Source organism: Monoraphidium neglectum, assembly GCF_000611645.1.
Source record: "Monoraphidium neglectum strain SAG 48.87 unplaced genomic scaffold scaffold00758, whole genome shotgun sequence".
Classification (NCBI taxonomy): domain Eukaryota; kingdom Viridiplantae; phylum Chlorophyta; class Chlorophyceae; order Sphaeropleales; family Selenastraceae; genus Monoraphidium; species Monoraphidium neglectum.
Window position 1 is genome coordinate 1 of NW_014012870.1, and position 10,000 is coordinate 10,000.

Here is a 10,000-nt window from a genome sequence, read left to right on the forward strand (position 1 = left end):
CGGCTGGGTGGGGGGCGCGGGGCGGTGAGGGCGTGCGCGCTCTTTGGGGACGAGCCGAGCTTTGAAACAAGAAACATGCGGCGTGGCCTCGTAACTCTTGCGTGGCGCTGTAATTGCTTTTGCTGCTGGTCGATTCGGCCCATCGGTGGCACGCGGCACCGATGTGCTCTGGGCCGCTGCCGTGGCGCGCCTTCATCGCTTGCGCTGGTTTGCTCAGCAGCTTGCTGCAGGGGTAAGGGGCACTCATCAAGGGGTCCCAGGGTTGCAGACGGGGTGCTGGCACCCATCACATTGAGCTGCATCTCCCTCCCAGACCCAGGAAAGTAAGACGTCCCGCGTTGCCAGGGGTGTCGGTCCCCTGTCGCGCGGGACGCCCACGCCCACAGTGCGCCCGCTGCACTTCACCGTGCACCCCCAGCCTCTGATTCGTGCATGGGGCCCGCCTTGCTTTGCGACGGCCGCTGATTGGGTGTGCTGCTGCGGCGGCTGCGGTGACGCTGGGTGCTTGGGTTTGGTGACAGCGATTACTCACGTTCCGACACGTCAAGGAGGCTACGCTCTCAAGCCAGGGGACGAAATGGGGGCGATGCATTGAGAATGAAACGCGGCTTGACGTATGCGACAATGTCCGGGTGGAGCAGCGTCAGGCGGCGCGGAAGGCGCCCTCACGCTGGGCCAACGAGGAAGAAGGGCAACCAGGTGGTCAACAGTTTGCGCCGCAGCAACCGCACGCGGCCAGTGCTGCAAGGCCAAAAAAGCCTTGCCACCGCGGCAGGTTACGGCTCGGGCTGAAACTGTTCATGTCCTGCCTGCACGAGGTGAGGGCGGGTCCCCCAAACGGGATGAATCAGAAGCGGCGCCTCACAGCCCACGGTCAGCCAAGAATTTGGCGAGCCCTCCGAGGGTCGCGTCCACCGCGCTGTTCCACTTGCCCGCCGCCCACGCCCGGAACTCGGCGCCGAACAACCGCTCCTCCTGGCCCGCCCCCTTGGGCGCCGGCGGCGGTAGCGTGCCGTGTGCGCGCGCGACGGTCGTGGCGCCGCCCCATAACGCGCCGCGCGTCGCCGTGCACGCGCCCGCCGCGGCGGCGAGGCCGGCGGCGAAGTAGAAGCCCCTCAGCAAGTTGGTCGGCTTGATCGTCACGCCGAGCGCCGACATGGCAGCCTAAGCCAGAGCCGAGACGGCCACTGCCGGCGCGGGCGCTTTGTCCGCCCTGGTGTGTCGCCGGCGCGCACACCACGGTGTGCTGCCAGCGGCCTACGACAGCGCCGTCCTCCTGTTCGCCCGAGTTGCCAGACGGGACTTCGCCGCCTGGAGACTGTTACTGCTGCTATACTCGCCTGGTCAGGCACTAGAAAGCGATGTGTGAAGTTGTGCGGATCTGGCACCGCGAGGCACTTGATCTTGATGTGAATGGCGCCGGGAAAGCTGTTGATCAGAAGCAGATAGACGGTTGAGGCGATTGCTAAGCACCTCCCTAGGTCTCACCTTCAAGAGGCAAATGCAGGTGCCACAGGAAGCAGCAGTGACAACAGTTGATGCACGAGTGCGGAGTGCTGGCCTGGATTGCCACATGCCTATGTACTGTATGTATGTATCTCCTGCTCTTCCTCCGCCGTCTTGGTCTTCCAAAATGCAGCACCCACAACTTGCAAACCGCCGCCAGCTGCGGCGCGCCGCCTGCTGAAATGCTTCCGTGTGCCACCGCAAAAGTGCGGCCGCCGCCTTGTCTGCATTTTTGCTGACCCCAGCGAGCACCCGGGGCGAGACGGCGATTCCCACAAAGAATTACCATGTCAGAGGCATAGCAGGACCAGAGGGGCGATCAGTGGACGGTGGGGCCGCCACAGGCGCCAACGCGAATGCGGCGGGCCGCCCGCTCGCGACCTGCCCGTCCAAACCAGCCTCTTTCCCATCTCTCTTGTATTGCCCCGCTGTACTGCTTTGGCGGGGCCTCTCGGGTGTGTACAGTCATGCTGCAAAGCAGGCCAGAAATACGGGTGGACGCCCGCGGCTGCCGCCGCCGCCGCGAGCCCCGCAAAATTTGGTGCCCTTATCGGCTGCGCCGGCGCGCCGCGTACAGTTGTGTGACAGGTGTTGGGTGGCCGCGCCAGCCGCGGCCCGCGAGGGCGGCGCCCGCGCGGCGTCCGTCAAAAATGGAGGGGGCGGCGCCTCCTGCTCACAAGAACTGGGGTTGGAGTTGGCGGGCGGGGGCGGGGGGCCGGGCGGAGGAGGCGGATGGGCGCCGAGTGAGAGCCGACACGCCTTGAATTGCATGCACCTCGCCGCGCCGCGTACCCGCGGGCCGCGCCCTCGCAGGCGAGGCGTCTCCCTGAACTCCGAAGCCCCTCTTCTTGCGAAGGCGCCCGCAGCCCACCCATTGCACGTCCGCCCCCTCCGAGATCCCCAGCCAAACTGCTTGCATTCCATCGCATGCTCCAGACTCCCACAAACGGGCGGCCCCTCCCCCTCTTCGTCGCAGGCCATTACAATCACCGTCCTCCCCTGCTGATTCTTGCCCCTGTCACCTTCTCAATGGCCTTGACCAGGGTGGTCTTGGGCACGGCGCCGATGATGGTCTCCATCTTCTGGCCGTTCTTGAACACCTGCGGGGCAGGCAAGACGCGACGCGGTGGCGGTTCCTGATGGTGCGGGGACGCGGCGTGCCGCCAGCCACGGCGGGGCAGCCTGCCGGCCTTCCGGAAGCCTCGCCTGTGGGCCGACCGTGCGGCCCAAAGTCGGGACTCGACGACGCTTGAAGGGGCGATAATCTCCCTCGTCCCCGGGCATCCAGCTCCTTAATGATGCTAGCCGGCGCATTGCGGCTCCTGCATCAGGCAGGCCGTACCGCCCCTCTATTGCCCCTGCAATGTCCTCCATGGGGCGCGGATGCACGCACCATGACGGTGGGGATGCTGCGGACGCCGTACTCGCTGGCAGTCTGGGGCGACTCGTCAGTGTTGATCTTCACCTGCGAGAGGGTGTGTGTGTGTGTTTGTGTGTAGATGTGTGTGCATGTAGGTAGAGGCTTTCAAACGGGGCAAGAAGAGGTGGAAAGTGTCGTGCCTGCAAACAGCACGGCCAACTTATGAACCGGCGACACCGGCGCTCTGGCACGGGTGGCGCACAGCGCCTCGCGCTGCTGCGCGCCAGTCCCAGTGCAGGCGCCGACGCGCCGGCGCTAGCGGCTGCCACAGTGCTGGCTGTGCGTGCCAACACGGCACGTGGGTTGCACCAAACCGACGCCACCCGCTGTCAGGCCGCGAGTGGCGCTAGCGGCGTGTCGAAGCGCATCTGCGAACTGTTTCGACGCCTACATGCTGCTGCGAATCGGCCTGGGTCGGCCAGGATTGCATGAACTGACCGGGGGGGCACCTTGGCCCCTTAGCTCCAAACCGTACACCACACGCGCGATGCGCCAACGCGCCACTCACGCACGTGACCTTGCCGCTGTACTCCGCCGCCAGCTCGTCGACCAGAGGCGCGATCATGCGGCAAGGGCCGCACCAGGGCGCCCAGAAGTCGACCAGCACGGGTTGCTTGCTCTGAAGCACCACCTCGTCGAAAGTGGTGTCGTTAACGTCCCCAGCTGCGCGGCAAGAAGACCACTAGGTCAATTGATGCAAATGTACCAGCTTTGAGGCACGCCATGGGGCCCGTGGGCCACAGGCAATCGACTGACTGCACCCACGCACCGACGGTGACCGCCTCAGCCCGCGCCACTAGGCGGGAGGGCCGCACGGCAATAGGACGCGCCGAAAAGATGGCGGTGCGCCCTGCCATCCGGCTGCAGGACATTTGCTTGTTGGCAAGCATCGTGGCAGATCTGAGACCCGTTTGCGGAGGAGACGAGATACTCTTAGGAGCTAGTTGCGATACGAGTAGCTCAAATTCAACTCAAATGGCCTGAGATCGGGGCCTCCAGGGGCCATGAGTCCACGCGGATCGTGGGAGGCACCGTTGGGCTGACAATGCACATTTACTTCAAGCGTGGCGAGTATGCTGGTACCTCAATCAAATACAATACGTCATTTATTGGTGCCAGCTGCAGCTCAAGTTGTGCCACAACACACTGCATGCTGTGCTGACCGCAGTTGCACTTGGCCGCGATGGCGTTGGCAGGGTGCAGTGTTGCGCATGACTCCTGCAACGTCCCATACAAGCAGGATTCGTCATTATCAAAAGGATTCAACTGCCACTTCTGACCAACGAAAAAATTTCGCCGGAGCCAACGAGCCAGTAACCAAGATCGCAGGGCACCGGGTTCCATGCTCGCCTCTAGTCAGGCTGCTGTTGCCCCGCACAGGAACTGCGATAGGCAAACATACCATGTTGAGCAGGGCACAGGGTATCTCGGCGCAGGGAAGGGACACCTATCGCCCTCAAAGCAAGCTAGTAGCCCAATTGCGACTGGTCAACGGAATGGTCAAACCTGGCTGGGCAACGCCTGCGTAATGGTATGCGCAAGGCAAATGCGACCCATGCGTGGTGCCCCCTGGCAGGCAGGGCAGATGCATCCGCACTGCTTGCCAAGCCTCCCGCCCAACCTTGAGAACAGCGGCCGGGCTTCGCCGCGGCCGCCGCTCTTCCACTTTCCAGGCGACCGCCCGAGCCCCACGTATGTTGATGGGTGTTGCTGCTTGTATGCACCTCCAGTCTGCAAAGCGCTGCTCGGCACGCGCGTGCCGAGCAGCGCTCCGCGTGTGAGCACGGCGCAAGGGCAGAGTTGTCGCCCCACCACGGAACTCGCGTCAGTCAGCATGATGGCAGCTTCACGCTTACACGATGAGCCGAGATAAGGCGCGCCCGCAGCACTCGCAGCGCTCCATAGCAGCCCCATCTAGAACCTGGCGGCCTCCTCTGCAGCCGAATCGCGAGTCCGGCGAGCGCCCCCTCTTCTCTTCTGTCAGGCGCCCTGCCCCGCTGGTACGTGGGGGTCAAGGTTCCGCGCCTGGCAGTCACGGCCCTTGAGGACGCATCCTCGGGGCACGTCATTGCCCATTGCGGCGTCGCCCCGATATTACCAGCCACCACGAGCCGTTACTGCGGCAGGGCACGCTGTGCGCATCAGCCATGCGCAGCGCGCGCGCCACCACGCCGCCTTCCCGTTGAGTGCCATGAGCTCGCGCCTGCTGATGGCAGAAACCCTCCGCCTGTCGACAGCACTCGAGTGGCGCTTCCCACGTATGGCGCCGTCCTCCCATGGAGCGCTGGCACAGCGCCCGTGCTGCCCCTCAGCTGACAAAGCGGTGCGCTCGGCAACTGCAGACCTGCCGCGCAAGTGCGGACAACCACCACACACCAAAGGCCACTGGGCCAGACCAGGGGTCTCGCAACCAAAGGGACTGCTGCACTTACACAGTTGCAGAACGAGCGAAAAACAAAGGGTCATCTTCCACAAAAAAGCTTGCAGCACAGAGCTCGGCGCCGCAGGCAGGAACCCACGCGGCGCATCGCTGCCCGTGTGCAGGCGGTGACTGCAACCAAACCCCTCTACCCCCGATAGCGGAAGCCCAGGCACGGGCTCCTTTGCGTGTCAAGAGAGCCGGCCGATGCGCAGCCTGGCCCGGGAAAGAAATGTACTTTTGCCGGCGGCGGCATAGAGCGCTGACCCAAAAGTCGGCGCGCCGGTCGCCGCAGGATCTTGGTCACAAGCGGCGCCGACTCCGCGCGACCCGCGCCGCGCCGCGCCCATGCCGCGACAGGAAGCAGCCCGCCACCGCCGCGCGCCTGATCCGCGCCCCGCCACACGCGCCGGCGGCGGCGCGGGGCGCTGCAGGCGGTCTCCAAGATCTCCCAGATCTCGGATCACGCCAGCCCGGCGATCTTCTGGAGGTCTTTGAGGTAGTGGCCCTGTGCATTCGAATCAAACGACAGCCAGCAAAGCAAAGCTTTGATCATTGACGGATCGCCAAGCTCCAGCCCCAACCTGCGACGCAGCTGCTCTCTCCTCACAGCTTCTCACGGAAACCAGGGGCCATTATGACCCCAAGCTCTCCCCCGCTTTGCCCCCAAAGGCCCATGTGCTGCACGCATGGGCGCGCATGAGCCCTGCACCGCGCCCTGGGCCCGGCCACGCACCACCAGGAACGCCAGGATTGCCGCCAGAATGGTCGCCAGCAGCGGCAGGGGGGATGATGCCTGTGTGTGTGTGAGTGTGAGTGTGTGTAGATTCAAGAGCGTGTGTGCACGCGCGTCTACACGTGATGTGCAGTGTGCGTGGCACTGCCAGCGTGCTGGTCATCGCACGCTGCGTGCCGCGGGCCTGTGATGGCGACACTCAACACCGTGCCCCAGCAACTCGCCGACAGGCGCCGGTGCCGCCGCGCACGCCCCCGCCCCCCTCCCCTTCCCATCCCTCCTCGCCGCGCCCGCACCTTGGTGGCAGTGCCGCCACCGCGCGACAGCGTGTCCAGCCGCCGCTTGAGCTGGTCCCGCTCGTCGCGAATCTGCGGCGTGGGTTTGCAAACAGGCCCCACATCTGAAATAGGAGCGGCGTCTTCTGAATGCTCAACGCCGCCTTGGCAGGGGGGCGAGGGCTGCGCTCTGAGGCTGTGCCGCGGGCGCCACGCCCCACCCTGGACGCCCGAGCTGAAGCAGTGCAAGCGGCCCACTAGCAAGAGAGGCTTTGGCGGGCCTGCTAAGGTGTGCATGTTGCTCCGTTGTGCAGATGCCGGGCTTGGGCGCGCAGATGAGAGTAAATGATGACCCGTGCGTGCATTTGCATGTGTGCGCACACGCACAGAAAGTCCCATCCGTGCACACATTCACACATTTGCGTGAGGCATTATTCAAGCGGTCGGCGCGTCAGTGGGCCCCACTTACGCGCCGACCTCGCCCACGTGAGAGACACACGCCACACAGCACCAGCAGACAGCACACGAATGTCTGCACAACAACCCCACCTGCTCAAGCTGCCTCCGCAGCGCCCGGTTCTCCACAGTCAGGTTCCCGGGCTCCTCCACCGCCGGCGCCGCGGCTGCCACCCGGCTGCGCACCACCGTCGGCGCCGCCGCCGCCGCCACGGGCGCCGCCGCGACGGGCGCCGCCGGCGCCGCCGCCGCGACGGGCGGCAGGATGCTCTCCAGCTGCGCGCGCGGGGGTGGGCGCGCAGGGGATGATATATCGGCTTTCCAGCGCGCGACACGCTTCTCGCCAACCTTGCTCCCCTCCCAGACCCTGCTGAGGCAGTCCCTTCAAATCCTCGACCCCCTCATCTGCCAACTTCATGCCGGCCGGACCCGTTCTGTGCTGGCCTCTCCGCCGCCAGCGTGCCCCACCTTTTCCGACTTCTCATCCTCGGTCTCGTTGACCTCGGGCACCTGCAAATTCAGATCAGATTATCTCAGATCAGATCAGACCGCATTGCTGCGCTGTCAGGCAAGGGCGTGAGGCCGTAGGCCGGGCCAAAAGCTGCCGGCGGGCCGCTGCGTGCAGGCACACCGCCAGCAGCGCGCTTCAGCAAGAGCACGACGGCAAGCATCCACGGGCCCCAGCCCAGCTGCACAAGCACGCTGCCTCACCGGGGATGGCGGCGCCGGCGGCCCCTCGATTATGACCCGCAGCTTCGTGCCCTGGGGGTAGCCATCAACAGGTGTCAGCAGGCAGGGCGATGTTGTTTAGACTGGGAGGGCCGCGAGCTAGGCGATCAGGCCTCGACTGGAACCCAAGCACCCGAGCTGCAGGTGCTGGTGCCATCAGGGGCGCCCTGAGCAGGGCAGGCAAGCGGTATGCGCCTGCTTGACGCGGCGAGGCAACCCCTATCAGCTCACCTCGCTCTTCTTGAATGTGTCGGGGCCAATCTCCTGTGACAACAAAAATGGGGGGGTGGCAGCAGTGTGCCGTTGCTCTTTTGCGGATGTGCGCACATCAGTCTGCTGCAGCGTCCATCAACGCGTGTGTTTCGGGTGAGTGGAGCCATGGCAGCCCACCACTGCTGCTCCGGCGGCGGATGCACTCGCTGCTCGGCCTGGTTGCGGTTGATGACGCCGCGCGGCCCGCTGCGCTTTCTGCCATTATTCGCGCGTGCGCCAAGACACGGCTGACTGAGGCGTCGCTGCGGCCGCCGCTGGTTCCGCCTCCCTAGCCCCTGCTGTCAGAGGCCGCCTTCCTCCGCCTCCTGAGTCAACCTCCACTACTCCGGCGCGGCAGCTTCTCAAAACGCCGTCCCTGCCCGCTGCTGCCCACCGCCAACTACTCCCCTGCTGCCAACGCTTTGTGCGCGCGCAGCCCCACCGCCTCACACCCAAAAGCGCGCTGAAAAGCGGGGCCGCGCCGGCAGCCGCCGAGCAGCGCACCTCTCCCGCGGGCAGCACCTCCGTCTGCACCAGGAATTTGTCCTTGCAGTGGGCCATGTCCGCTGGGTACTCCTTCTGGGCCTGAAAGACAGCAGCGCGATGGCGCGGCACGCGCAAGGTGCGCAACTTGCGTCTGCGTCTCGGGGTGGCGGGCGCAGTGGGCGCGGGCGGCGCGCGGCGCTGATGCCGGCGCGTCAAGCCCACCTGCATGATAACCTGCACGTTGGCGCTGGTCCTCGGTTCCACCACGCCCTGTGGGGAGGCGATGCGTGCGCGTGGCGTCAGGGCGCCGGTGCGTCAGCCATGCGACGCGGCAGGCTCGCCATGCGGCGACCTGGGGGTAGCGCATGGCAGCCCCGAGAGGGCTGCTGCGCCGCGCGGCCGCGTTCCATGGAGGGTGCCCAGGAGCATGCTGTCTGCGCCGGCTCGAGCAACTCACCGCGCTGGGACGGACGACATATTTTTTGGGGGTGGTGGTCTTGACCTGCAGAGAGTCGCGGGGACGGCAGGCGCCGCTTGCACCTCCGGCCTCTGCCGCCGAGCCACAAACGACTACACCTGGGTTCACAGATCGCTGCAGCCGCTTGCCAAGCACCTCACTCTCTGTCACGCCAGGTGCGAAGCCGCTGCGCACGGTGCCCACGCTCATTTGGGCGCGCCCGCCCCACATGGCTGCTTGCCACACCAGATCCACGCGGCTCAAAGCTAGCATGGCGACTCAAGCGTCCAGCTGCGGCCGAAGCTGCTTATTCCGCGGCACAGGGCTGACAGCGAGCGCAACGCACCTTGAAGGCCAGCCGATCGCCCGTGGGATTGTGTATGGAGATAGATGCTGGCAGCTGCTTGTTGATTTGGACTGCGAGGGGGGCCAGGCCGAATGAACAGGTAAGTTGCTGCACACACACTGCCACCCCCTCCTCACGGGTTGAACCAAAGGCTTACAGCGGAAGCGCAGCTCCTGGGGGCTGATCTCCGCCATGGCTGCTGTCGAGCACCTCCGCTGCAGATGAGTGAGGCCTGAGACGACAAAGGGAAGGCTGGACAACGAGATCACCACCGAGAACGACGAAGGTGCGTGTCAAGAATAAGGCGCGTGCTTACTCTGTGCACAATGACCCACATGGCTTGTAACCGCCACGAGCACCTGACTCACACCATGCCATCAACGCCAGCGGCAGCTTCCGCGCGAGCGCCTGCGTCACAGGCACTCCTTACGGTTTATCCAGGGCGGGTCGAGCGCAGGCAGAACAGCGCGGCTCGCCGGCTGTGCTACACGACAGAATCTATCTACGTGTAGCCAATCAAGCATATGCTCCGCGCTCGTCGCTGCCAGGCCTCGCCGGCAGCACGGCGGGCACTTTCACGGATAGGTCATGCCGCATTTACCCTCAAAGCTGCTTGCCCATCCCTTCCAGCCCGGCATACAGAACAGCTTTATGCTGCCGACTTGGGGCCACACAGGGTACTATTGAGTGTAACGGGTAGCCTCCTGTACAGGCGCAGCAAATAGCCAGGCCGGTCAGCTGTGCAAGAATATTCCAACCTTGCTGCTCCCAGACCAAAAAATGGGTACAACACAAGGCCTCGACGCAGCTGGCGCGCTGATTGCACGGCACAAGGCCGCCCTTGCAGCACTGGGGCAGCAACCCCAGCAACCCACCTGCAAGCGCAGGGACGCGTGCGCGACCCGCGCAGCGCGCGCG

At 65.1% G+C, this 10,000-nt stretch overlaps 3 protein-coding genes across 3 annotated transcripts; all 3 read right to left on the reverse strand.

Annotated features, from left to right (window-relative positions):
• Positions 1 to 861: 861 nt before the first annotated feature.
• Positions 862 to 1,158, reverse strand: MNEG_5174 (hypothetical protein; the record flags this gene model as incomplete). Its single annotated transcript, XM_014046346.1, has 1 exon — positions 862 to 1,158. The coding sequence occupies one exon, from the start codon at positions 1,156 to 1,158 to the stop codon at positions 862 to 864; it is 297 nt and encodes a 98-aa protein (XP_013901800.1).
• Positions 1,159 to 2,179: 1,021 nt separating this feature from the next.
• MNEG_5175 (hypothetical protein) lies at positions 2,180 to 3,816 on the reverse strand (the record flags this gene model as incomplete). Its single annotated transcript, XM_014046347.1, has 5 exons — positions 2,180 to 2,188; positions 2,529 to 2,606; positions 2,900 to 2,971; positions 3,444 to 3,589; positions 3,696 to 3,816. The coding sequence occupies 5 exons, from the start codon at positions 3,814 to 3,816 to the stop codon at positions 2,180 to 2,182; spliced, it is 426 nt and encodes a 141-aa protein (XP_013901801.1).
• Positions 3,817 to 5,808: 1,992 nt separating this feature from the next.
• MNEG_5176 (hypothetical protein) lies at positions 5,809 to 9,276 on the reverse strand (the record flags this gene model as incomplete). The annotated part of the gene is made up of 12 exons (XM_014046348.1): positions 5,809 to 5,853; positions 6,082 to 6,141; positions 6,378 to 6,449; positions 6,906 to 7,088; positions 7,281 to 7,322; positions 7,524 to 7,574; positions 7,773 to 7,805; positions 8,298 to 8,378; positions 8,502 to 8,549; positions 8,737 to 8,781; positions 9,083 to 9,153; positions 9,240 to 9,276. The coding sequence occupies 12 exons, from the start codon at positions 9,274 to 9,276 to the stop codon at positions 5,809 to 5,811; spliced, it is 768 nt and encodes a 255-aa protein (XP_013901802.1).
• Between the last annotated feature and the right edge of the window lie 724 nt (positions 9,277 to 10,000).